This window comes from Lampetra fluviatilis, chromosome 67 (genome assembly GCF_964198595.1).
Source record: "Lampetra fluviatilis chromosome 67, kcLamFluv1.1, whole genome shotgun sequence".
In the NCBI taxonomy this organism is placed as follows: domain Eukaryota; kingdom Metazoa; phylum Chordata; class Hyperoartia; order Petromyzontiformes; family Petromyzontidae; genus Lampetra; species Lampetra fluviatilis.
Genome location: NC_136341.1, coordinates 5,162,239 through 5,189,949, shown reverse-complemented (window position 1 = coordinate 5,189,949; position 27,711 = coordinate 5,162,239). Strand labels below are relative to the sequence as shown.

The following is a 27,711-nucleotide window of genomic DNA, read 5'->3' as shown; positions in this document are numbered from 1 at the left end:
GGCGTCACCCAATGCCTAGACCCCACCCAATGCCTAGGCGTCACCCAATGCCTAGGCGTCACCCAATGCCTAGGCCTCACCCAATGCCTAGGCCTCACCCAATGCCTAGGCCTCACCCAATGCCTAGGCCTCACCCAATGCCTAGGCGTCACCCAATGTCTAGGCGTCACCCAATGCCTAGACCCCACCCAATGCCTAGGCGTCACCCAATGTCTAGGCGTCACCCAATGCCTAGACCCCACCCAATGCCTAGGCGTCACCCAATGCCTAGGCGTCACCCAATGCCTAGGCCTCACCCAATGCCTAGGCCTCACCCAATGCCTAGGCCTCACCCAATGCCTAGGCCTCACCCAATGCCTAGGCGTCACCCAATGCCTAGGCGTCACCCAATGCCTAGGCCTCACCCAATGCCTAGGCTGCCAATGCCTAGGCGTCACCCAATGCCTAGGCGTCACCCAATGTGCATGATCACATTGGGTGACGCCTAGGCATTGGGTGACGCCTAGGAGGAGGTGGTGGAGGTGGAGGTGGTGGTGGCTATGCCCACAGGGGCAGGATGGGGCTGGTGGTGGCCTGCTGGATGGCACGGGTGGCGAGTGGCACGATCCTCTGGTGGACCTCCTCTGGACTCCCCGTGCCATCCACCTGCTGCAGTGCGAGTGACACAGTGAGTGACAGTGGTAGTGAGTGACACAGTGAGTGACACTGAGTGACAGTGGTAGTGAGTGACACAGTGAGTGACACAGTGAGTGACACAGTGGTAGTGAGTGACACAGTGAGTGACACAGTGAGTGACACAGTGAGTGACAGTGGTAGTGAGTGACACAGTGAGTGACACAGTGAGTGACAGTGGTAGTGAGTGACACAGTGAGTGACACAGTGAGTGACACAGTGGTAGTGAGTGACACAGTGAGTGACACAGTGAGTGACAGTGGTAGTGAGTGACACAGTGAGTGACAGTGAGTGACAGTGGTAGTGAGTGACACAGTGAGTGACAGTGGTAGTGAGTGACACAGTGAGTGACACAGTGAGTGACAGTGGTAGTGAGTGACACAGTGAGTGACACAGTGAGTGACAGTGGTAGTGAGTGACACAGTGAGTGACACAGTGAGTGACACAGTGAGTGACAGTGAGTGACACAGTGAGTGACAGTGGTAGTGAGTGACAGTGAGTGACACAGTGAGTGACACAGCGAGTGACAGTGGTACTGAGTGACAGTGAGTGACACAGTGAGTGACAGTGGTAGTGAGTGACACAGTGAGTGACACAGTGAGTGACACAGTGAGTGACAGTGGTAGTGAGTGACACAGTGAGTGACAGTGGTAGTGAGTGACAGTGACACAGTGAGTGACACAGTGGTAGTGAGTGACACAGTGAGTGACACAGTGGTAGTGAGTGACACAGTGAGTGACACAGCGAGTGACACAGTGAGTGACAGTGGTAGTGAGTGACACAGTGAGTGACAGTGGTAGTGAGTGACAGTGGTAGTGAGTGACACAGTGAGTGACAGTGAGTGACAGTGGTAGTGAGTGACACAGTGAGTGACAGTGACACAGTGAGTGACACAGTGAGTGACACAGTGAGTGACAGTGGTAGTGAGTGACAGTGAGTGACACAGTGAGTGACAGTGGTAGTGAGTGACACAGTGAGTGACACAGTGAGTGACACAGTGAGTGACAGTGGTAGTGAGTGACACAGTGAGTGACAGTGAGTGACACAGTGGTAGTGAGTGACACAGTGAGTGACACAGTGAGTGACCGTGGTAGTGAGTGACACAGTGAGTGACACAGTGGTAGTGAGTGACACAGTGAGTGACACAGTGAGTGACACAGCGAGTGACACAGTGAGTGACAGTGGTAGTGAGTGACACAGTGAGTGACACAGTGAGTGACACAGTGGTAGTGAGTGACAGTGAGTGACACAGTGAGTGACAGTGGTAGTGAGTGACAGTGAGTGACACAGTGAGTGACACAGTGAGTGACAGTGGTAGTGAGTGACACAGTGACAGTGAGTGACACAGTGGTAGTGAGTGACACTGAGTGACACAGTGAGTGACACAGTGGTAGTGAGTGACACAGTGAGTGACACAGCGAGTGACACAGTGAGTGACAGTGGTAGTGAGTGACAGTGGTAGTGAGTGACACAGTGAGTGACAGTGGTAGTGAGTGACAGTGACAGTGGTAGTGAGTGACACAGTGAGTGAGTGAGTGACACAGTGAGTGACAGTGGTAGTGAGTGACAGTGGTAGTGAGTGAGTGACACAGTGAGTGACAGTGGGAGTGAGTGACACAGTGAGTGACAGTGGGAGTGAGTGACACAGTGACAGTGGGAGTGAGTGAGTGACACAGTGAGTGACACAGTGGTAGTGAGTGACACAGTGACAGTGGTAGTGAGTGACAGTGGTAGTGAGTGAGTGACACAGTGAGTGACAGTGGTAGTGACAGTGACAGTGGTAGTGAGTGACACAGTGAGTGAGTGACACAGTGAGTGACAGTGGGAGTGAGTGAGTGACACAGTGAGTGACAGTGGGAGTGAGTGACACAGTGACAGTGGGAGTGAGTGACACAGTGAGTGAGTGACACAGTGAGTGACAGTGGGAGTGAGTGAGTGACAGTGGGAGGAGTGAGTGACAGTGGTAGTGAGTGAGTGACACAGTGAGTGACAGTGGGAGTGAGTGACACAGTGAGTGACAGTGGGAGTGAGTGACACAGTGACAGTGGGAGTGAGTGAGTGACACAGTGAGTGACACAGTGGTAGTGAGTGACACAGTGACAGTGGTAGTGAGTGACAGTGGTAGTGAGTGAGTGACACAGTGAGTGACAGTGGTAGTGACAGTGACAGTGGTAGTGAGTGACACAGTGAGTGAGTGACACAGTGAGTGACAGTGGGAGTGAGTGAGTGACACAGTGAGTGACAGTGGGAGTGAGTGACACAGTGACAGTGGGAGTGAGTGACACAGTGAGTGAGTGACACAGTGAGTGACAGTGGGAGTGAGTGAGTGACAGTGGGAGGAGTGAGTGACAGTGGTAGTGAGTGAGTGACACAGTGAGTGACAGTGGGAGTGAGTGAGTGACACAGTGAGTGACAGTGGTAGTGAGTGAGTGACACAGTGAGTGACAGTGGGAGTGAGTGAGTGACACAGTGAGTGACAGTGGTAGTGAGTGAGTGACACAGTGAGTGACAGTGGGAGGAGTGAGTGACAGTGGTAGTGAGTGAGTGACACAGTGAGTGACAGTGGGAGTGAGTGACAGTGACAGTGGTAGTGAGTGACACAGTGAGTGAGTGAGTGACACAGTGAGTGACAGTGGTAGTGAGTGACAGTGGTAGTGAGTGAGTGACACAGTGAGTGACAGTGGGAGTGAGTGACACAGTGAGTGACAGTGGGAGTGAGTGACACAGTGACAGTGGGAGTGAGTGAGTGACACAGTGAGTGACACAGTGGTAGTGAGTGACACAGTGACAGTGGTAGTGAGTGACAGTGGTAGTGAGTGAGTGACACAGTGAGTGACAGTGGTAGTGACAGTGACAGTGGTAGTGAGTGACACAGTGAGTGAGTGACACAGTGAGTGACAGTGGTAGTGAGTGAGTGACACAGTGAGTGACAGTGGGAGTGAGTGAGTGACACAGTGAGTGACAGTGGGAGTGAGTGACACAGTGACAGTGGGAGTGAGTGACACAGTGAGTGAGTGACACAGTGAGTGACAGTGGGAGTGAGTGAGTGACAGTGGGAGGAGTGAGTGACAGTGGTAGTGAGTGAGTGACACAGTGAGTGACAGTGGGAGTGAGTGAGTGACACAGTGAGTGACAGTGGTAGTGAGTGAGTGACACAGTGAGTGACAGTGGGAGTGAGTGAGTGACACAGTGAGTGACAGTGGTAGTGAGTGAGTGACACAGTGAGTGACAGTGGGAGGAGTGAGTGACAGTGGTAGTGAGTGAGTGACACAGTGAGTGACAGTGGGAGTGAGTGACACAGTGAGTGACAGTGGTAGTGAGTGAGTGACACAGTGAGTGACAGTGGTAGTGAGTGAGTGACACAGTGAGTGACAGTGGGAGTGAGTGAGTGACACAGTGAGTGACAGTGGGAGTGAGTGACACAGTGACAGTGGGAGTGAGTGACACAGTGAGTGAGTGACACAGTGAGTGACAGTGGTAGTGAGTGAGTGACACAGTGAGTGACAGTGGGAGTGAGTGAGTGGCACAGTGAGTGACAGTGTAGTGAGTGACACAGTGAGTGAGTGACACAGTGAGTGACAGTGGGAGGAGTGAGTGACAGTGGTAGTGAGTGACAGTGGGAGGAGTGAGTGACACAGTGAGTAACAGTGGGAGTGAGTGACACAGTGACAGTGGTAGTGAGTGACAGTGGTAGTGAGTGACACAGTGAGTGACACAGTGAGTGACAGTGGTAGTGAGTGACACAGTGAGTGACACAGTGAGTGACACAGTGGTAGTGAGTGACACAGTGAGTGACACTGAGTGACAGTGGTAGTGAGTGACACAGTGAGTGACACAGTGAGTGACAGTGGTAGTGAGTGACAGTGGTAGTGAGTGACACAGTGAGTGACACAGTGAGTGACAGTGGTAGTGAGTGACACAGTGAGTGACACAGTGAGTGACACAGTGAGTGACAGTGGTAGTGAGTGACACAGTGAGTGACAGTGCTAGTGAGTGACAGTGGTAGTGAGTGACACAGTGAGTGACAGTGGTAGTGAGTGAGTGACACAGTGAGTAACAGTGGGAGTGAGTGAGTGACAGTGGTAGTGAGTGAGTGACAGTGGTAGTGAGTGACACAGTGACAGTGGTAGTGAGTGACAGTGGTAGTGAGTGAGTGACACAGTGACAGTGGGAGTGAGTGAGTGACACAGTGAGTGACAGTGGTAGTGAGTGACAGTGGTAGTGAGTGAGTGACACAGTGACAGTGGGAGTGAGTGAGTGGCACAGTGAGTGACAGTGTAGTGAGTGAGTGACAGTGGGAGTGAGTGACAGTGGGAGTGAGTGAGTGACACAGTGAGTGACACAGTGAGTGGTGGTGGTGGTGTCATGTACACGGTGGTGGTTGTGTCATGTACACGGTGGTGGTGGTGGTGTCATGTACACGGTGGTGGTTGTGTCATGTACACGATGGTGGTGGTTGTGTCATGTACACGGTGGTGGTGGTTGTGTCATGTACACGGTGGTGGTGGTTGTGTCATGTACACGGTGGTGGTGGTTGTGTCATGTACACGGTGGTGGTGGTTGTGTCATGTACACGGTGGTGGTGGTTGTGTCATGTACACGGTGGTGGTGGTTGTGTCATGTACACGGTGGTGGTGGTTGTGTCATGTACACGGTGGTGGTGGTTGTGTCATGTACACGGTGGTGGTGGTTGTGTCATGTACACGGTGGTGGTTGTGTCATGTACACGGTGGTGGTGGTTGTGTCATGTACACGGTGGTGGTGGTTGTGTCATGTACACGATGGTGGTGGTTGTGTCATGTACACGGTGGTGGTGGTTGTGTCATGTACACGGTGGTGGTTGTGTCATGTACACGATGGTGGTGGTTGTGTCATGTACACGGTGGTGGTGGTTGTGTCATGTACACGGTGGTGGTGGTTGTGTCATGTACACGATGGTGGTGGTTGTGTCATGTACACGGTGGTGGTGGTTGTGCCATGTACACGATGGTGGTGGTTGTGTCATGTACACGGTGGTGGTGGTTGTGTCATGTACACGGTGGTGGTTGTGTCATGTACACGGTGGTGGTGGTTGTGTCATGTACACGGTGGTGGTGGTTGTGTCATGTACACGGTGGTGGTTGTGTCATGTACACGGTGGTGGTGGTTGTGTCATGTACACGGTGGTGGTGGTTGTGTCATGTACACGATGGTGGTGGTTGTGCCATGTACACGGTGGTGGTTGTGTCATGTACACGGTGGTGGTGGTTGTGTCATGTACACGGTGGTGGTGGTTGTGTCATGTACACGATGGTGGTGGCATGTACACGGTGGTGGTGGTTGTGTCATGTACACGGTGGTGGTGGTTGTGTCATGTACACGATGGTGGTGGTTGTGCCATGTACACGGTGGTGGTTGTGTCATGTACACGATGGTGGTGGTTGTGTCATGTACACGGTGGTGGTGGTTGTGTCATGTACACGATGGTGGTGGTTGTGTCATGTACACGGTGGTGGTGGTTGTGTCATGTACACGATGGTGGTGGTTGTGTCATGTACACGGTGGTGGTGGTTGTGTCATGTACACGGTGGTGGTGGTTGTGCCATGTACACGATGGTGGTGGCATGTACACGGTGGTGGTGGTTGTGCCATGTACACGGTGGTGGTGGTTGTGTCATGTACACGGTGGTGGTGGTTGTGCCATGTACACGATGGTGGTGGCATGTACACGATGGTTGTGTCATGTACACGGTGGTGGTGGTTGTGTCATGTACACGGTGGTGGTGGTTGTGTCATGTACACGGTGGTGGTGGTTGTGCCATGTACACGATGGTGGTGGCATGTACACGATGGTGGTGGTTGTGTCATGTACACGGTGGTGGTGGTTGTGTCATGTACACGGTGGTGGTGGTTGTGTCATGTACACGGTGGTGGTGGTTGTGTCATGTACACGGTGGTGGTGGTTGTGCCATGTACACGATGGTGGTGGTTGTGTCATGTACACGGTGGTGGTGGTTGTGTCATGTACACGGTGGTGGTGGTTGTGTCATGTACACGGTGGTGGTGGTTGTGTCATGTACACGGTGGTGGTGGTTGTGTCATGTACACGGTGGTGGTGGTTGTGTCATGTACACGGTGGTGGTGGTTGTGTCATGTACACGGTGGTGGTGGTTGTGTCATGTACACGGTGGTGGTGGTTGTGTCATGTACACGGTGGTGGTGGTTGTGTCATGTACACGGTGGTGGTGGTTGTGTCATGTACACGGTGGTGGTGGTTGCGTCATGTACACGGTGGTGGTGGTTGTGTCATGTACACGGTGGTGGTGGTTGTGTCATGTACACGGTGGTGGTGGTTGTGTCATGTACACGGTGGTGGTGGTTGTGTCATGTACACGGTGGTGGTGGTTGTGTCATGTACACGGTGGTGGTGGTTGTGTCATGTACACGGTGGTGGTGGTTGTGTCATGTACACGGTGGTGGTGGTTGTGTCATGTACACGGTGGTGGTGGTGTCATGTACACGATGGTGGTGGTGGTGTCATGTACACGATGGTGGTGGTGGTGTCATGTACACGGTGGTGGTGGTTGTGTCATGTACACGGTGGTGGTGGTTGTGTCATGTACACGGTGGTGGTGGTTGTGTCATGTACACGGTGGTGGTGGTTGTGCCATGTACACGGTGGTGGTGGTTGTGTCATGTACACGATGGTGGTGGTAGTGGTGGTGTCATGTGCGTGGTGGTGGTTGCGTCATGTACACGGTGGTGGTGGTGGTGGCTCACCTCCCAGCTGAGCGTGGGGTCTCGCGCCAGCTCGTCGTAGCGCTGCAGCACACGCTGCTGGAAGGAGGCTCGCTCGTAGCGCTCGTCGCCGTAGCGACCACGCTGCTCAGCGTCGCCCGGCGACACGGAGAGGAAGAGGACCAGGTCGGGGCGCGGGAGGCCCACGTCCGGGTGGCGGCACCACTCGGGGTCAAAGCCCTAAACGCGATCGCAATCAAATCGAAAGCGCGATCATACGCAATCGCAATCAAACGCGCAATCAATCAAACGCGCAATCAATCAATCAAACGCGCGATCAATCAAACGCGCGATCAATCAAACGCGCGATCAATCAAACGCGCAATCAATCAAACGCGCAATCAATCAAACGCACAATCAATCAAACGCGCAATCAATCAAACGCACAATCGATCAAACGCGCAATCAATCAAACGCACAATCAATCAAACGCACAATCAATCAAACGCGCAATCAATCAAACGCGCAATCAATCAAACGCGCAATCAATCAAACGCGCAATCAATCAAACGCGCAATCAATCAAACGCGCAATCAATCAAACGCGCAATCAATCAAACGCGCAATCGATCAAACGCGCAATCGATCAAACGCGCAATCGATCAAACGCGCAATCGATCAAACGCGCAATCAATCAAACGCGCAATCAATCAAACGCGCAATCAATCAAACGCGCAATCAATCAAACGCGCAATCAATCAAACGCACAATCAATCAAACGCACAATCAATCAAACGCGCAATCAATCAAACGCGCAATCAATCAAACGCGCAATCAATCAAACGCGCAATCAATCAAACGCACAATCAATCAAACGCGCAATCAATCAAACGCACAATCAATCAAACGCGCAATCAATCAAACGCGCAATCAATCAAACGCGCAATCAATCAATCAAACGCGCAATCAATCAAACGCGCAATCAATCAAACGCGCAATCAATCAAACGCGCAATCAATCAAACGCGCAATCAATCAAACGCGCAATCAATCAAACGCGCAATCAATCAAACGCGCAATCAATCAAACGCACAATCAATCAAACGCACAATCAATCAAACGCACAATCAATCAAACGCACAATCGATCAAACGCGCAATCGATCAAACGCACAATCAATCAAACGCGCAATCAATCAAACGCACAATCAATCAAACGCGATCGCACGCACACAACAGCCATTCGCCACTAAGTGGCGGTGACGTCACCACGGCGCCCGTGCCAGGCTAGGTGCACGAGGTCACGGGGGCAGACCCAGCAGGTGCCATGGGTTGACTGCTGTGCCAGGCTAGGTGCATGAGGTCACGGGACAGACCCAGCAGGTGCCATGGGTTGACTGCTGTGCCAGGCTAGGTGCACGAGGTCACGGGGGCAGACCCAGCAGGTGCCACGGGTTGACTGATTGAGATGACTGGCATATACACCACCAGCTGTACCCCCTGTGCCAGGCTAGGTGCAGGAGGTCACGGGACAGACCCAGCAGGTGCCATGGGTTGACTGCTGTGCCACGCTAGGTGCAGGAGGTCACGGGACAGACCCAGCAGGTGCCATGGGTTGACTGCTGTGCCAGGCTAGGTGCAGGAGGTCACGGGACAGACCCAGCAGGTGCCATGGGTTGACTGCTGTGCCAGGCTAGGTGCAGGAGGTCACGGGACAGACCCAGCAGGTGCCACGGGTTGACTGACCGAGATGACTTGCAGATGCACCACCAGCTGTACCCCCACTACTGTGCCAACTCTCTGCGTTTTATCCGCCCGCCTCTCCGCTCGTTGTTGTGAGCGTCGCTCCCTCCGCCTGCCCAGTAGCAGCAGCGTCCTTCACTAGCCTCCTCCATGACGCTCCCCGCACATACGCACACACACGCGTGTACACGTCTATTCTAAGGTATAGGGTGGCATTATATAGTACGGGGTAGAACCCGTGTGACGTAAGGGAAAAACGTTTAGCTGGAAGCATATTATATTTTTTGCGACGTAGAATTGTAATGTATGACTTACCGTTAGTAGCTCAGCTTATTTGAGAGTATATTTAGTATACTGATGATACTATGTAGTTTATACTTTAGTTTTTTACGTTGTTGTTTAGCTACTGCAGCTACATACTATTAACATTCCTTCCCTTTGTTAATGCTAACCCCTATCCCCTCCCTTTGATGCTGCTAATCCTGCATAATGCACGGGCATAATATGACTTTGAAACCCCCCCGCCCACCTCCTACGCATTTCGCAAGCAGTACTAATCACATATCTGCATTTCCCATAAATATGCTAAATTCCTCTTGATATGCAAATTCTTTTGTCAAGGCGCCCTTCCCCCCTTCCAACCCAGCTTAAATATACGCTCCAAGCCTGGTGGTGTTTCATTCAGACGCAGTCTCCCCGACAGACCTGGTCTTCACCTGAAGACGGCTGCTTGCGTTGTGGCCGAAACGTCGTGAGAATTGTATTTTATTATGTTTTATTTGTATTATTTTATTACTTCCCTTCTACATGACTTGACCGAAAGAACCAAGAAGATGCATGTGTAACGTGAGGATATACCCGGCTCACTGACGTATCACAACTCGTCACGATGATTGGCTCTGCCGGTCCTAATCCATAGCCAATGGGGGGAAGCCTAGGGGGCGTGGCCCTGACGTGATGGAAAGGTGACAGCTGCAAGTAGATGATTGGCCCTGCTGGCTTTGGCCACAGCCAATGGGGAGACGAGTCAGGGGCGTGGTCCTGACGTGATGGAAAGGTGACAGCTGCAAGTAGATGATTGGCCCTGCTGGCTTTGGCCACAGCCAATGGGGAGGCGAGTCAGGGGCGTGGTCCTGACGTCATGGAAAGGTGACAGCTGCAAGTAGATGATTGGCCCTGCTGGCTTTGGCCACAGCCAATGGGGAGGCGAGTCAGGGATGTGGTCCTGACGTCATGGAAAGGTGACAGCTGCAAGTAGATGATTGGCCCTGCTGGCTTTGGCCACAGCCAATGGGGAGACGAGTCAGGGATGTGGTCCTGACGTCATGGAAAGGTGACAGCTGCAAGTAGATGATTGGCCCTGCTGGCTTTGGCCACAGCCAATGGGGAGGCGAGTCAGGGGCGTGGTCCTGACGTCATGGAAAGGTGACAGCTGCAAGTAGATGATTGGCCCTGCTGGCTTTGGCCACAGCCAATGGGGAGGCGAGTCAGGGGCGTGGTCCTGACGTGATGGAAAGGTGACAGCTGCAAGTAGATGATTGGCCCTGCTGGCTTTGGCCACAGCCAATGGGGAGACGAGTCAGGGGCGTGGTCCTGACGTCATGGAAAGGTGACAGCTGCAAGTAGATGATTGGTCCTGCTGGCTTTGGCCACAGCCAATGGGGAGGCGAGTCAGGGGCGTGGTCTTGACGTCATGGAAAGGTGACAGCTGCAAGTAGATGATTGGTCCTGCTGGCTTTGGCCACAGCCAATGGGGAGACGAGTCAGGGGCGTGGTCCTGACGTCATGGAAAGGTGACAGCTGCAAGTAGATGATTGGCCCTGCTGGCTTTGGCCACAGCCAATGGGGAGACGAGTCAGGGGCGTGGTCCTGGGAGCCTACGAGGGAGCCTGGAATATTCCACGGAGGCTAACCAGGATTGGTGGAAACGTACCATGTGACCCGGGCATTAAATAGGGGTGGAGACGAACGACACGTGGTCAGAACGGGAACGAACGGAGGAAGGGGGCCACGTGGGAGCGGGGCTCCGGGTTGCCACGTTGCCACGTGGTCCAGGCTGCCACGTGGTCCAGGCTGCCACGTGGTCCAGGCTGCCACGTGGTCCAGGCTGCCACGTGGTCCAGGCTGCCACGTGGTCCAGGCTGCCACGTGGTCCAGGCTGCCACGTGGTCCAGGCTGCCACGTGGTCCAGGCTGCCACGTGGCGGTGTGTCTCTCTCTCTCTATCTATCCCTCTCACGCTGCCTGTCAGTAATGCAAAGTTGAATAAACGACCGGTTTCCAGAAGTCGCCTCAACGACCTTCATTACACACGCACACACGCACACGCGTGTACACACACACACACACAGGCGCGTGTGTGTGTGTGCGGGTACCCGCGTTGGGAGCGTACCGGTTTGGCTGCTGTGAAGGCGACGCCGGAGAACGCGTAACGATCCACCACCAGCGTCACTCCCGCCTGCAACTTCTCCCGAATCAGGGAGCTGGGCAGAGAGACACGGGAGATACGCCGGCACATCGCATGGACACGCAGACTCGCGCAGAGATGTACATGGACCCGCGCACACAGATACATGGAGATACACACAACAACAACAACCGCCGCCGTTCGCCATCAAGTGGCGGTGACGTCAGCACGGCGCTCGTGCCAGGCTGGGTGCACGTTGAGGCTACCACGTGAAAGTGTCGAACGCCCGCTGGCAGGAGGTCACGGGGGAGATCCAGGTGGCACCGGTCGACTGACTGAGATGACTGGCCCGATGCACGACCCCTCCTGTGCCAACTTGAGATAATCACAAAAAAAAACAAAGGTCCCCCGTGTAGCCCTAACAGACTGTAGAGGCAAGAGCTGTTAGCGAGCACCTATGAAGGCCGGAACGGCACACGAGGGGGTGGGTGGCCAGCACCACGCCAGACCGCCTTTGTCTCCCCAGTGGCGATGTTTACTACACACCGCACGAGGTACTCATCTGAGGCTGAGTCGACCTAGGGGAGGCCCAGGACCAGTTCAGACAATCGTCAGCGGTGTTGGCCGTGAGCGGGAATCGAACCCGGGTCGCCAGGTTCGTAGCGCAGCGTAGCGCTAACCGCTACACCCATCGCTCCCCACTACTGTGCCAACTTGAAATACATAGACATATCAACACACACAGAGATGTACATAGACACACACGCGGATAAGTAGACACAAGCAGAGATGGACACAGACGCACACACATTCATACACAGAGACACACAGACACATATAGACACGCGCACGCAGAAACGTAGACAAAGATGTACAGACACGTGTCTCTGTGTATCCGTGTAGCGCGGGGAGCGGTAGTGCAGTGGTTAGCGCACTGTGTGTGTGTGTGTGTGGGGAGTGGTGGTGCAGTGGTTAGCGCACTGTGTCTGTAGCCACCGTGATGATGATGAGAGACACGCAAACTCCAAATGTACAGCAGGCATCATCGGGGTCAGGATCGAACCCACGACCTCCTGCATACCAGGCGAGGTAGTCAACATCTCCTAGCCACCATGATGATGATGATGATGAAAGACACACAAACTCCAAATATACAGCAGCAGGCGTCAAGGTCGGGATCAAACCCACGACCTCCTGGATACCAGGCGAGGTAGTTAACATCTCCTAGCCACCATGATGATGATGATGAAAGGCACACAAACTCCAAATATACAGCAGGCGTCAGGGGTCGGGATCGAACCCACGACCTCCTGTACACCAGGCGAGGTAGTTAACATCTCCTAGCCACCATGATGATGATGATGAAAGACACGCAAACTCCAAATGTACAGCAGGCATCATCAGGATCAGGATCGAACCCACGACCTCCTGCATACCAGGCGAGGTAGTCAACATCTCCTAGCCACCATTATGATGATGATGAAAGACATGCAAACTCCAAATGTACAGCAGGCATCATCAGGATCAGGATCGAACCCACGACCTCCTGCATACCAGGCGAGGTAGTCAACATCTCCTAGCCACCATTATGATGATGATGAAAGACATGCAAACTCCAAATGTACAGCAGGCATCATCAGGATCAGGATCGAACCCACGACCTCCTGCATACCAGGCGAGGTAGTCAACATCTCCTAGCCACCATGATGATGATGATGAAAGACACACAAACTCCAAATATACAGCAGCAGGCGTCAGGGGTCGGGATCGAACCCACGACCTCCTCCATACCATGCGAGGTAGTTAACATCTCCTAGCCACCATGATGATGATGATGAAAGACACGCAAACTCCAAATGTACAGCAGGCATCATCAGGGTCAGGATCGAACCCACGACCTCCTGCATACCAGGCGAGGTAGTCAACATCTCGCCACCATGATGATGAAAGACACACAAACACCAAATGTACAGCAGGCATCGTCAGGGTAAAGATTGAACCCACGACCTCCTGTACACCAGGCGAGGTAGTCAACATCTCGCCACCACGGTGGCGATGTCCCCATGTCTCCCCTTTGAGTCACCCCATGTCCTTGCTTGTCCCGTCCACCCTTCGTGTTTCCCGTGTGCTCACCGTGCGTGCGTACGTGTGCGCGTACGTGTGTGTACGTGCGTACGTGCGTGTGCATGCGTACGTGCATGTGCGCGTGCGTGCGTGTGCATGCGTACGTGCGTGTGCATGCGTACGTGCGTGTACATGCGTACGTGCGTGTGCATGCGTACGTGCGTGTACGTGCGTACGTGTGCATGCGTACGTGCGTGTACATGCGTACGTGCGCATACATGCGTGTGCATGCGTACGTTCATGTGCGCGTGCGTGCGTGTGCGTGCGTGTGCATGCGTGTGCGCGTGCGTGTGCGTGCGTGTGCGTACGCTCGCTCCCATCGGTTGGCGGAGAAGAGGAGGTGGACAACGTGATCATCCAATTCCACGTTGCGCTGCAGGTACGAGCTCACCAGTTGGCCTATGTGCGTTGTGCGGTCTGCGACACACACACACACACACACAGACACACACAGACACACACACACACAGACACACACACACACACATACACACACACACATACACACACATACACACACACACATACACACACACAGACACACACACACAGACACACAGACACATACATACACACAGACACACACATACACACACACATACACACACACACAGACACACACACACAGACACACACACACGCACACACACACAGATACACACACACAGATACACACACACACATACACACAGACACACAGAGTTCCACACAACACAGACAAAGAGTTCCACACAACACAGATGTAGAGGTGTTACGGGAGGGCGAACAAACACACCGGGGGTGGTGATGCCGCACACGGAAGGATGCTTAACATCCACGTCCGCAACGTTCAGCCTGGGGGGGCTCAAACGGCGCTGTGATCCCCAACGGCCCCATCCCTCGGTGGTGGAGTTGCTATACAAGGCGGTGAGCCGGTGGGCTCGGGGTTCAGTGTTCAGCTTAAGCCAGCGAAGAGTGAAGACCGGCTAGATAGGCCCTGGGACTCCCCTGGATCGCCGTCCTTCTAAGGAGCGACCAGGGCAAGCCAGTGGCGTGGCCCCGAGAGCCCAGAGCCGATGCTCTTGTAAGAGGCGGTCTGGGGACTCAGGGTGCCGTGATCCCAGCTTGGCCAGAGCTGGGTCAGCGAGCCTCCCCTAGCTCTGTAGTGGAGGAGCTGGGAGTAGCTAGCCGGGATAGAGATCGTGGGATCTCCCTGTTAGACGGGTGAAGGGGCCGATACCCCTTCGAGTGTCGTATACCTTGGCCTGTATAGAGTGGAACGGTTAATAAATATGTGTGCCTCCGACTACGTAGTCCAAGTCTCTTTGAACCTACTACACCAGGGGTCCTCAAACTTTTTAAACAGGGGGCCAGTTCACTGTCCCTCAGACCGTTGGAGGGCCGGACTATAGTTAAAAAAAACTACGAACAAATTCCTATGCACACTGCACATATCTTATTTTGAAGTGAAGAAACAAAACGGGAACAAATACAATATTTAAAATGAAGAACAAGTAAAGTTAAATCAACAAACTTGCCAGTATTTCAATGGCAACTATGGGCCTGCTTTTGGCTAATGAGATGGTCAATGTCCGGTTCCATATTTGTCACTGCTAGTCGTAACAAGTGATGCAAGTGTGCATCCGTTAGTCTAGATCTGGTTGGAGATTTCAAATGTTTCATTCTGGAAAAGGTCTGTTCACAGACATACGTGCTGCCAAAGATGGTTGCCATTTTGAGTGCATGGTTCCTGAGATGAGGATACGTCTCAGCGGGGAGAGATGCATAGAAATGATGAAGGCTGCTTGACTTGAATGCGTCTTTCAGAGAGTCACAATTCTGCAGTTCAGCCAGTTCCATTTGGTAAATTGTATCCACATTTTCAATGTCAATAGAAAATGGGTTACGGAAAAGCTGTATGTCCTGTTCATGGAGATGAAGCTCTTTAAATCTAAATTGGAACTCCTTTTGCAATTTTTTCAGTGAATCCACACATGTTTTGTTTGGGAATGCAACCAATGGTTTTTCCGCTAACAGATTTTGAGTTGTGGGGAGATGGCAGAAGTTTTCCTCCTTCACTTGTTTGATGAGGAGGCCTAATTTTACTTCAAATGCTTTGACATGTGATTGCATATCACAGATGAGCTTCCCCTTTCCTTGAAGTTGCACATTGAAACTGTTGAGTAGATCTGTTACATCTGTCAGAAAGGCAAGGTGCCATTTCCATTCTGCATCATTGAGCTCTGGTACTTCTTTGTTTTTTGAAAGCAGAAAAGCTGTAATCTGTGGAAGTAAGTCATAGAAACGTTTCAAAACTCTCCCTCGACTCAGCCAACGGACTTCTGTGTGGTACAGAACATCTTCATAGTCAACATTTAGCTCAGACAGAAATTCCTGAAATTGTCCGTGGTTTAGTGCATGAGCTCTAATGAAGTTAACACAAGATACCACAATTTTCATAACAGAGTCCCACTTCAGTGATTTACTACACAGCGCTTGATGGTGGATGAGGCAGTGTATGGCTATTGGATGAGAATGGTTATGTTTGTCCATCTCTTGGTTAAAGTGAGCAATTACTCCTTTCTTAGACCCCACCATGCTAGGAGCACCATCAGTTGTCACACTGGCTAGTTTAGCCCAGTTCAGCTCCAAACCATTCACAGTCTGGCAAACTTTTTCATAGATATCCTCTCCTGTAGTTGTTCCTTTGATGCTTTGCAGTGCAGCAAGCTCTTCTGTGACTTCGAAATAGTCATTCGTCCCACGAATAAAAATTAAAAGTTGTGCAGAATCACGAACATCTGCTTTCGTCGAGTGCCGAGGAAAAATAGGAAAGTTTTTTTGCGGAGTTTTGCAAATGCTGATGCAAATTGTCTCCCATTTCTTCAATCCTCCGTGTAATTGTAGGTCCTGAAAGACTCACTGTACTAAATAAATCGGCCTTCTCTGGACACGTCTCTTTGGCAACAGAAAGAAGGCATCCTTTAACAAATTCTCCCTCCACGAATGGTCTGCCAGTGCACGCTATTAGCTTGGCAACTTGCAAACTTGCTCGCAGTGATGAAATATTTAGCTGTTTCTGCTTCACAAAAGTATTTTGCCGAGTTGTTAATGTATTTTTCAGTTTTAATATTTTATCTTTTCTCACTTCTACGACCAAACAATCATATTTATCTTCATGTTGAGTTTCATAGTGTCGACGTAAATTGTATTCTTTGAACACAGACACTATATTCTGGCATATCAGACACACAGCTCTTTCCTTGTACTGCATGAGAAAGTAATCATAAGTCCACTGTTCTTTGAATATCCTACACTCCGAGTCAATTTTTCTCTTTCTTGACATCATTGTTTCCTAGGGAGTCAAAATTGCTATTAGTAAAATACCTATATATATACAGCACTACAAAAACAATATACCAGCAATAACTTTGCCCACACAGAGACATACAGACTGCACTGCCCATCAATGCAGTCTGATTGGGGGAACTCCGCTTTCACCCCAGGCTCACACTGGTGCGGGTGCCATTAAAAAGTTAATTACACCTGCAGTTTTGTTCACAGATCGCAGTGCGATCTGCGAACTCGCATAGGAATCGGATCGCATGGGGGAGAAGACCCATGCGATCCGATTCCACTGCAGGAAAAAAGAAGGCACATGTGCCTTTTTTCTTCCGAATCTAATGCAAGTTCAGCCATACAAGCATATGGCTGAACTCGCACTGCTCAGAGATCGCAACAGTATGAACCGGGGCTTACACAACATACAACATATATAACCTCATACAACTGAATAGCAATCAGAATATAAATGCACTTACTGTCATTTAAATTGGGTTTCCTACTCCTCGGCTGTCTGTCACTGACCAGCACGGGAAAACAGCAGGCAGCCCCTCCAGAGATCAGAGATCACTCTGTTATTACCCCTCTATCATTTACTCATCACTGGGAGTGGAGCCGAGGGGCAAGTGAGGGAGCTGAGGGAGGGAGAGCCAGTCAAGCGCAGCCAGGGGAGGGCTGGCAGCCTTAGGCCTGGGGGGCAAGTCCAGTCAATTGGCCCATTGAACCATTCACCAGCGCAGCCCAATGAGTGCCCACCACCGCAGCTCAATCAGTGCCCACCGCCGCAGCTCAATCAGTGCCCACCGCCGCAGCTCAATCAGTGCTCACCAGCGCAGCCCAATGAGTGCTCACCACCGCAGCCCAATTAGTGCTCACAAGCGCAGCCCAATTAGTGCCCACCACCGCAGCCCAATCAGTGCCCACCACCGCAGCCCAATTAGTGCTCACCAGCGCAGCCCAATTAGTGCTCACCAGCGCAGCCCAATTAGTGCTCACAAGCGCAGCCCAATCAGTGCTCACCAGCGCAGCCCAATTAGTGCTCACAAGCGCAGCCCAATCAGTGCTCACCAGTGCAGCCCAATGAGTGCTCACCACCGCAGCCCAATGAGTGCTCACCACCGCAGCCCAATTAGTGCTCACCAGCGCAGCCCAATTAGTGCTCACAAGCGCAGTCCAATTAGTGCTCACCAGCGCAGCCCAATTAGTGCTCACCACCGCAGCCCAATTAGTGCTCACCACCGCAGCCCAATTAGTGCTCACAAGCGCAGTCCAATTAGTGCTCACCAGCGCAGCCCAATTAGTGCTCACAAGCGCAGCCCAATTAGTGCTCACCAGCGCAGCCCAATTAGTGCCCACCAGCGCAGCCCAATGAGTGCTCACCAGCGCAGCCCAATTAGTGCTCACAAGCGCAGCCCAATTAGTGCTCACCAGCGCAGCCCAATTAGTGCTCACAAGCGCAGTCCAATTAGTGCTCACCACCGCAGCCCAATTAGTGCTCACAAGCGCAGCCCAATTAGTGCCCACCAGCGCAGCCCAATGAGTGCTCACCACCGCAGCCCAATTAGTGCTCACCAGCACAGCCCAATTAGTGCTCACAAGCGCAGCCCAATTAGTGACCATGGGCCAGATAAATGTTCTCGGCGGGCCGCATGTGGCCCGCGGGCCGTAGTTTGAGGACCCCTGTACTACACAGACACTAGAATAAAACTATCTTTATTTTAAAGTTTTTTTTTATTTTACCAGGTAAGGCTCACTGAGTTATAATCACAGCTCAAAGAAGTGGCCCACTCACGTGGAAATGTATAGCAACAGCCAAATTGCTCTAAACACGTGGTGACGTTGATTCTAAATGTGGAGGGGAAAAACCGGAGGACCCAGAGATAAAAATCCACGCGACCACGGGGAGAGAGACAGAGAGAGAGACGCAGACTCCAAATATACAGCAGCAGCAGGCATCGTCAGGGTCAGGATCGAACCCACGACCTCCTGTATACCAGGCGAGGTAGTCAACATCTCCTAGCCACCGTGATGATGAGAGAGAGACACACAGACTCCAAATATACAGCAGCAGGCGTCGTCAGGGTCGTGGTCGAACCCACGACCTCCTGTGTACAGGGCGAGGTAGTTAACATCTCCTAGCCACCGTGTTGATGAGAGACGCAGACTCCACATGTACAGCAGCAGGCGTCGTGAGGGTCGTGATCGAACCCACGACCTTCTGCGTACCAGGCGAGGTAGTCAACATCTCCTAGTCACCGTGATGATGAGAGAGAGACACGCAAACTCCAAATATACAGCAGCAGGCGTTGTCAGGGTTGGGTTCGAATCCACGACCTCCTGTAGACCAGGCGAGGTAGTTAACATCTCCTAGCGATCATGTGCCAGGGGGGATTGATGTTTACTGTGTGGGTCTAGCCAAGGGGCACCCCCAGTGGCAGCTGTCTCCCTCACCCCTCACCTCCATACATTTAACCTCACCCCGTCTCCCTCACCACCTCACCTTTAACCTCACCCCGTGTCTACCTCACCCCGTGTCTACCTCACCCCGTGTCTACCTCACCCCGTGTCTACCTCACCCCGTGTCTACCTCACCCCGTGTCTCCCTCACCCCGTGTCTCCCTCACCCCGTGTCTACCTCACCCTCACCTCCTCACCTTTAACCTCCCCCGTGTCTACCTCACCCTCACCTCCTCACCTTTAACCTCACCCCATGTCTCCCTCACCCCTCACCTCCTCACCCCTGACCCCGTGTCTCCCTCACCCTCATCTCCTCACCTGGGAACACCATGCCCTGTGCGCTCACCCCGTACCCTCACCTCAACACCTTTAACCTCACCCCGTGTCTCCCTCACTCCTCACCTCCTCACCTTTAACCTCACCCCATGTCTCCCTCACCCCTCACCTCCTCACCCCTGACCCCGTGTCTCCCTTACCCTCACCTCCTCACCTGGGAACACCATGCCCTGTGCACTCACCCTGTACCCTCACCTCCGTACCCCTTCTCTCACCCCATAGCCCTCACCCCGTGTCTCCCTCACCCTCACCTCCACACCTTTAACCTCACCCCGTGTCTCCCTCACCCCTCACCTCCTCACCCCTGACCCCGTGTCTCCCTCACCCTCACCTCCTCACCTGGGAACGCCATGCCCTGTGCGCTCACCCCGTGTCTCCTTCACCCCTTACCTCACCCCGTGTCTCCCTCACTCCTCACCTTTAACCTCACCCCGTGTCTCCCTCACCCCGTGTCTCCCTCACCCTCACCACCTCCTCACCTGGGAACGCCATGCCCTGTGTGCTCACCCCGTGTCAACCTCACCCCTCACCTTTAACCTCACCCCTGACCCCGTGTCTCCCTCACCCCTCACCTTTAACCTCACCCGATGTCTCCCTCACCCCTCACCTCCTCACCTTTAACCTCACCCCATGTCTCCCTCACCCCTCACCTCCTCACCTTTAACCTCACCCCATGTCTCCCTCACCCCTCACCTCCACCCCTTTAACCTGACCCCGTGTCTCCCTCACCCTCACCACCTCCTCACCTGGGAACGCCATGCCCTGTGCGTTCACCCCGACGCGGGTGAGGAGGTGGTCGACTAGGAGGGCGGCCTGGGTGGACTTCCCGGCTCGGTCCGCGCCCTCCAGCACCAGCAGGGCGCCTCTCCGCACACTCATCCTCCACCTCGTGGTGGACAAGGTGGTGGACGAGGTGGTGGGTGTGGTGGACAAGGTGATGGGTGAGGTGGTGGACGAGGTGGTGGACGAGGTGGATGTGGTGGACGAGGTGGTGGGTGTGGTGGGTGAGGTGGAGGTGAGGTGGTGATGAGGTGGTGGGTGAAATGGTGGGTGAGGTGGTGGTGGACAAGGTGGTGGACGAGGTGGTGGACGAGGTGGTAGGTGTGGTGGTGGACGAGTTGGTGGGTGAGGTGGTGGTGGACAAGGTGTGGTGGACGAGGTGGTGGGTGAGGTGGTGGACAAAGTGTGGTGGACAAGGTGGTGGGTGAAGTGGTGGACAAGGTGTGGTGGACAAGGTGATGGGTGAGTTGGTGGGTGTGGTGGACGAGGTGGTGGTGGGTGAGGTGGTGGACGAGGTGGTGAGTGCAGTGGTGGACAAGGTGATGGATGAGTGGTGGGTGAGGTGGTGGGTGAAGTGGTGGGTGAGGTGGTGGACGAGGTGGTGAGTGAAGTGGTGGACAAGGTGGTGGATGAGTGGTGGGTGAGGTGGTGGGTGAGGTGGTGGACGGGGTGGCGATGAGGTGTTGGGTGAAATGGAAGGTGAGGTGAGGTGGTGGACAAGGTGTGGTGGACAAGGTGGTGGATGAGTGGTGGGTGAGGTGGTGGGTGAGGTGGTGGGTGAGGTGGTGGGTGAAGTGGTAGGTGAGGTGGTGGACGGGGTGGCGATGAGGTGTTGGGTGAAATGGTGGGTGAGGTGGAGGTGGTGGACAAGGTGGAGGGTGAGGTGGAGGTGAGGTGGTGGACAAGGTGTGGTGGACGAGGTGGTGGGTGAAGTGGTGGACAAGGTGGTGGATGAGTGGTGGGTGAGGTGGTGGGTGAGGTAGTGGTGATGAGGTGGTGGGTGAGGTGGTGGGTGAGGTGGCGATGAGTTGGTGGGTGAGGTGGTGGGTGGGGTGGTTGGTGAGGTGGTGGGTGTGGTGGACAAGGTGGTGGACAAGGTGGTGGGTGTGGTGGACAAGGTGGTGGGTGAGGTGGTGATGAGGTGGTGGACGATGAGATGAGGTTGATAAGCACAAGGAGTGGCGGGGTTAATGAGGTGAAACGAAGGGGGAACGAGGTGCGTGCCTAGAATTTCCTTCGCACCGTACGCAGCCCAACCGCGCTAATCGGACTTCAGGGGTGACGAGGAGGTGGACGATGTTGTCACTTGCCATCCACCCTCGCTCGCTCGCTCTCTCCGAGGTCAATAACGGTAAAAAAGCGCGGGAAAACTGATCGGGTCCATTACGCTAGAAGGGGGGTATGTCCCCCATCTAGCTTTCAGCTCCTTTCGTATTTCCTTTCCACAGCCGTCTTTGTCTTCCCCTCCCCATTATTCGGCATTATTTTGCTTGTTATTTCACCTTTAAAAGTTTTGTAAACGTATTCGCGGCTGTCTTTGTATCTCTCGGCGAATTCAAAATAAAACAATCCCCCCCCACGCCATCCACCCACTTGGTCGCGTCCACTGACAAACCTCGAGCGGCAAGATCCGGACTCAGCCGGTTCAACTGAAATTTCGATTTCAAACTTTCGTTTACGCGAGGGATTAATATTGTTGGTTCTTTCGGTAAAGTCATCACGTAGAAGGGAAATAATAAAATAATAACATCAATAATACAAATAAATAAATATCAAACATAATAACTCAAGTTAATGAATATGACAAAAAAATAATTTAAAAGTGTTACCCTTTTTGGCAATAAATACATGCGGTAAGATGTTCAAACAGCAAATATAAACCATGCAAAAGGTTTTTGCCATATTCGGTTTTTGCAAGGTTTTAATACCCAATTATAAACCTTGCAAAAGCTTTATATTTGGTGTTTGAATGTCTTAGAAACCCTTTGCAACGTTTATCTTCTTGGTTCTTTCGGTAAAGTCACGTAGAAGGGAAATAATAAAATAATAAAATGAAAAATAATAAAATTAAATGAAAAAGAACAAATTGAAAATAATTAAAGCAAAAAAAACCCCACGACGTTTCGATCGCAATACAAGCGGCCTTCATCAGGTGCGACTGCTTATAAGGGGCCGTCCATAAATGACGTCACGAACCTAGGGGGTGGGGGGGGGGGGTCAGACATTTGTGACGATGTGTGACGAGGGGGAAGGGGGGTTTGAGAAATGTGACGTCACATCAAGATGCGCAACTTTAAATAAATATAGACAACACGTTCTACTTAATTAAGTTGGGGGGGAGAGGGGGGTAGAGATAGGGGAAGAGGGGAGGGGGTAGAGATAGGGGGGAAAGAGAGGGGGTTACAAGTGGTGCGTTAGGCAATGGGGGGAGAGAGGGGGGGTAGAAATAGGGGGGGGGAGGGGTAGAGTTAGGGGGAGAGAGGGGGGGGGGGTAGAGATAGGGGGAGAGGGGGGGTAGAGTTAGGGGGAGAGAGAGGGGGGGGTAGAGTTAGGGGGAGAGAGAGGGGGGTAGAGATAGGGGGAGAGAGGGGGGGGGTAGAGATTGGGGGAGAGAGGGGGGGGTAGAGATAGGGGGGGGGAGGGGTAGAGTTAGGGGGAGAGAGGGGGGGGGGTAGAGATAGGGGGAGAGAGGGGGGGTAGAGATAGGGGGGGGAGGGGTAGAGTTAGGGGGAGAGAGGGGGGGGGGGTAGAGATAGGGGGAGAGGGGGGGGTAGAGTTAGGGGGAGAGAGGTGGGGGGTAGAGATAGGGGGAGAGGGGGGGGGATAGAGATAGGGGGGGGAGGGGTAGAGTTAGGGGGAGAGAGGGGGGGGTAGAGATAGGGGGAGAGAGAGGGGGGGGTAGAGATAGGGGGGGGAGGGGTAGAGTTAGGGGGAGAGAGGGGGGGGGTAGAGATAGGGGGAGAGAGAGGGGGGGTAGAGATAGGGGGAGAGAGGGGGGGGTAGAGATAGGGGGGGGAGGGGTAGAGTTAGGGGAGAGAGAGGGGGGGGTAGAGATAGGGGGAGAGAGAGGGGGGGTAGAGATAGGGGGGGGAGGGGTAGAGTTAGGGGGAGAGAGGGGGGGGGTAGAGTTAGGGGGAGAGAGGGGGGGGGTAGAGATAGGGGGAGAGAGAGGGGGGGTAGAGATAGGGGGGGGAGGGGTAGAGTTAGGGGGAGAGAGGGGGGGGTAGAGTTAGGGGGAGAGAGGGGGGGGTAGAGATAGGGGGGGGAGGGGTAGAGTTAGGGGGAGAGAGGGGGGGGTAGAGTTAGGGGGAGAGAGGGGGGGGGTAGAGATAGGGGGAGAGAGAGGGGGGGTAGAGATAGGGGGGGGAGGGGTAGAGTTAGGGGGAGAGAGGGGGGTGGTAGAGTTAGGGGGAGAGAGGGGGGGGTAGAGATAGGGGGAGAGAGGGGGGGGGGTAGAGATTGGGGGAGAGAGGGGGGGGGTAGAGATTGGGGGGGGAGGGGTAGAGTTAGGGGGAGAGAGGGGGGGGTAGAGTTAGGGGGAGAGAGGGGGGGGTAGAGTGTAGGGGGAGAGAGGGGGGGGGGGGGTAGAGATAGGGGGAGAGAGGGGGGGTAGAGATTGGGGGGGGAGGGGTAGAGTTAGGGGGAAGAGAGGGGGGGGGTAGAGTTAGGGGGAGAGAGAGGGGGGGTAGAGATTGGGGGGGGAGGGGGTAGAGTTAGGGGGAGAGAGGGGGGGGGTAGAGATAGGGGGGGGGAGGGGTAGAGATAGGGGGAGAGAGGGGGGGGGTAGAGATAGGGGGAGAGAGGGGGGGGGGGTAGAGATAGGGGGGGAGGGGTAGAGATAGGGGGAGAGAGGGGGGGGGGTAGAGATAGGGGGGGAGGGGTAGAGTTAGGGGGAGAGAGAGGGGGGGGGTAGAGATAGGGGGAGAGAGGGGGGGGGTAGAGATAGGGGGAGAGAGGGGGGGGGGTAGAGATAGGGGGAGAGAGGGGGGGGGGGGGTAGAGATAGGGGGAGAGGGGGGGGGTAGAGATAGGGGGAGAGAGAGGGGGGTAGAGATAGGGGGAGAGAGGGGGGGGGGTAGAGATAGGGGGAGAGAGGGGGGGGTAGAGATAGGGGGAGAGAGGGGGGGTAGAGATAGGGGGAGAGAGAGGGGGTAGAGATAGGGGGAGAGAGGGGGGGGTAGAGATCGGGGGAGAGAGGGGGGGGGGTAGAGATAGGGGGAGAGAGGGGGGGGTAGAGATAGGGGGAGAGAGGGGGGTAGAGATAGGGGGGAGAGAGGGGGGGTAGAGATAGGGGGAGAGAGGGGGGGTAGAGATAGGGGGAGAGAGGGGGGGGTAGAGATAGGGAGAGAGGGGGGGGGGGGTAGATAGGGGGGATGAGAGGGGGGGTAGAGATAGGGGGAGAGTGGGGGGGGTACAGATAGGGAGAGAGGGGGGAGGTAGAGATAGGGGGAGAGAGGGGGGGTAGAGATAGGGGGAGAGAGGGGGGGGTAGAGATAGGGAGAGAGGGGGGGGTAGAGATAGGGAGAGAGGGGGGGGGTAGAGATAGGGGGGGGAGGGGTAGAGTTAGGGGAGAGAGGGGGGGGGGTAGAGATAGGGGGAGAGAGGGGGGTAGATAGGGGGAGAGAGGGGGGGGTAGAGATAGGGGGAGAGAGGGGGGGGGTAGAGATAGGGGGAGAGAGGGGGGGGGTAGAGATAGGGGGAGAGAGAGGGGGGGTAGAGATAGGGGGAGAGAGGGGGGGGGTAGAGATAGGGGGAGAGAGAGGGGGGTAGAGATAGGGGGGGGAGGGGTAGAGTTAGGGGGAGAGAGGGGGGGGTAGAGTTAGGGGGAGAGAGGGGGGGGTAGAGATAGGGGGAGAGAGGGGGGGGTAGAGATTGAGGGGGGGGAGGGGGTAGAGTTAGGGGGAGAGAGGGGGGGGGGTAGAGTTAGGGGAGAGAGGGGGGGGGGTAGAGATAGGGGGAGAGAGGGGGGGGGTAGAGATTGGGGGAGAGAGGGGGGGGTAGAGATTGGGGGGGGAGGGGTAGAGTTAGGGGGAGAGAGGGGGGGGTAGAGTTAGGGGGAGAGAGGGGGGGGGTAGAGTTAGGGGGAGAGAGGGGGGGGGGGGGTAGAGATAGGGGGAGAGAGGGGGGGGTAGAGATTGGGGGGGGAGGGGTAGAGTTAGGGGGAGAGAGGGGGGGGTAGAGTTAGGGGGAGAGAGAGGGGGGGTAGAGATTGGGGGGGGAGGGGTAGAGTTAGGGGGGAGAGAGGGGGGGGGTAGAGATAGGGGGGGGAGGGGTAGAGATAGGGGGAGAGAGGGGGGGGTAGAGATAGGGGGGAGAGAGGGGGGGGGGGGTAGAGATAGGGGGGGGAGGGGGTAGAGATAGGGGGAGAGAGGGGGGGGGTAGAGATAGGGGGGGGAGGGGTAGAGTTAGGGGGAGAGAGAGGGGGGGAGTAGAGATAGGGGGAGAGAGGGGGGGGGGTAGAGATAGGGGGAGAGAGGGGGGGGGTAGAGATAGGGGGAGAGAGGGGGGGGTAGAGATAGGGGGAGAGGGGGGGTAGAGTTAGGGTGGGAGAGAGAGGGGGGGTAGAGATAGGGGGAGAGAGGGGGGGGGGGTAGAGATAGGGGGAGAGAGGGGGGGGTAGAGATAGGGGGAGAGAGGGGGTAGTAGGGGAGAGAGGGGTAGAGATAGGGGGGAGAGGGGGGGGTAGAGATAGGGGGAGAGAGGGGGGGGTAGAGATAGGGGGAGAGAGGGGGGGGTAGAGATAGGGGGAGAGAGGGGGTAGAGATAGGGGGAGAGAGGGGGTAGAGATGGGGGAGAGAGGGGGGTAGAGAGGGGAGAGAGGGGGGGGGGTAGAGATAGGGAGAGAGGGGGGGGGTAGAGATAGGGGGAGAGAGGGGGGGTAGAGATAGGGGGAGAGAGGGGGGGTAGATGATAGGGAGAGAGGGGGGGGGTAGAGTAGGGGGAGAGAGGGGGGGTAGAGATAGGGGGAGAGAGGGGGGGTAGAGATAGGGAGAGAGGGGGGGGGTAGTGATAGGGGAGAGAGGGGGGGGGTAGAGATAGGGGGAGTGAGGGGGGGGGTAGAGATAGGGGGAGAGAGGGGGGGGGTAGAGATAGGGGAGTGAGGGGGGGGGGTTGGTTAGGGAGAGAGGGGGGGTAGAGATAGGGGGAGAGAGGGGGGGTAGAGATAGGGGGAGAGAGGGGGGGGTAGAGATAGGGGAGAGAGGGGGGGGTAGAGATAGGGAGAGAGGGGGGGTAGAGATAGGGGAGAGAGAGGGGGGTAGAGATAGGGGGAGAGAGGGGGGGTAGAGATAGGGGAAGAGGGGGGAGAGATAGGGGAGAGAGGGGGGGTAGAGATAGGGAGAGAGGGGGGGTAGAGATAGGGGGAGAGAGGGGGGGTAGAGATAGGGGGAGAGAGGGGGGGTAGAGATAGGGGGAGAGAGGGGGGGGTAGAGATAGGGGAGAGAGGGGGGGTAGAGATAGGGGAGAGAGAGGGGGGTAGAGATAGGGGGAGAGAGGGGGGGTAGAGATAGGGGAGAGGGGGGGTAGAGATAGGGGGAGAGAGGGGGGTAGAGATAGGGGGAGAGAGGGGGGTAGAGATAGGGGAGAGAGGGGGGTAGAGATAGGGGAGAGAGAGGGGGGTAGAGATAGGGGGAGAGAGGGGGGGGGTAGAGATAGGGGGAGAGAGGGGGGGGTAGAGATAGGGGAGAGAGGGGGGGGTAGAGATAGGGGGAGAGAGAGGGGGGGGGTAGAGATAGGGGGAGAGAGGGGGGAGAGATAGGGGGAGAGAGGGGGGTAGAGATAGGGGGAGAGAGGGGGGGGTAGAGATAGAAGGGGGGGAGAGAGGGGAGGGGGGGTAGAGATAGGGGGAGAGAGGGGGGGTAGAGATAGGGGGAGAGAGGGGGGGGGGTAGAGATAGGGGGAGAGAGGGGGGGGTAGAGATAGGGGGGAGAGAGAGGGGGGGGTAGAGATAGGGGGAGAGAGGGGGGGGGGGTAGAGATAGGGGGAGAGAGGGGGGGGTAGAGATAGGGGGAGAGAGAGGGGGGTAGAGATAGGGGGAGAGAGGGGGGGGGGTAGAGATAGGGGGAGAGAAGGGGGGGGGGGTAGAGATAGGGGGAGAGAGTGGGGGGTAGAGATAGGGGAGAGAGGGGGGGGGGGGGTAGAGATAGGGGGAGGAGAGGGG

At 54.9% G+C, this 27,711-nt stretch overlaps 2 protein-coding genes across 4 annotated transcripts in view; both read right to left on the bottom strand.

The window, feature by feature from the left end:
- Nucleotides 1-467: 467 nt before the first annotated feature.
- DTYMK (deoxythymidylate kinase) lies at nucleotides 468-21,892 on the bottom strand. Of its 3 annotated transcripts, none has more exons than XM_078882744.1 (5): nucleotides 20,520-21,892; nucleotides 13,968-14,076; nucleotides 11,521-11,611; nucleotides 7,432-7,629; nucleotides 468-648 (listed from the first exon to the last, which is right to left on the bottom strand). In XM_078882744.1, the coding sequence occupies exons 1-5, from the start codon at nucleotides 20,650-20,652 to the stop codon at nucleotides 538-540; spliced, it is 642 nt and encodes a 213-aa protein (XP_078738870.1). In that variant the 5' UTR covers nucleotides 20,653-21,892; the 3' UTR covers nucleotides 468-537. The 3 variants fall into 3 exon arrangements, with proteins under 3 accessions (XP_078738870.1, XP_078738869.1, XP_078738871.1); XM_078882743.1 differs by having other exon boundaries at nucleotides 468-645; nucleotides 20,520-21,769; XM_078882745.1 differs by lacking the exon at nucleotides 20,520-21,892 and adding an exon at nucleotides 20,113-20,265.
- A 44-nt stretch (nucleotides 21,893-21,936) lies between these two features.
- LOC144952410 (cysteine protease ATG4A-like) overlaps nucleotides 21,937-27,711 on the bottom strand; it is a 47,808-nt gene continuing 42,033 nt past the window's right edge. Inside the window, exon 14 of the mRNA XM_078882805.1 lies at nucleotides 21,937-21,941. Coding sequence (XP_078738931.1) covers nucleotides 21,937-21,941 — 5 coding nt within the window. The remainder of the gene's footprint in view (nucleotides 21,942-27,711) is intronic.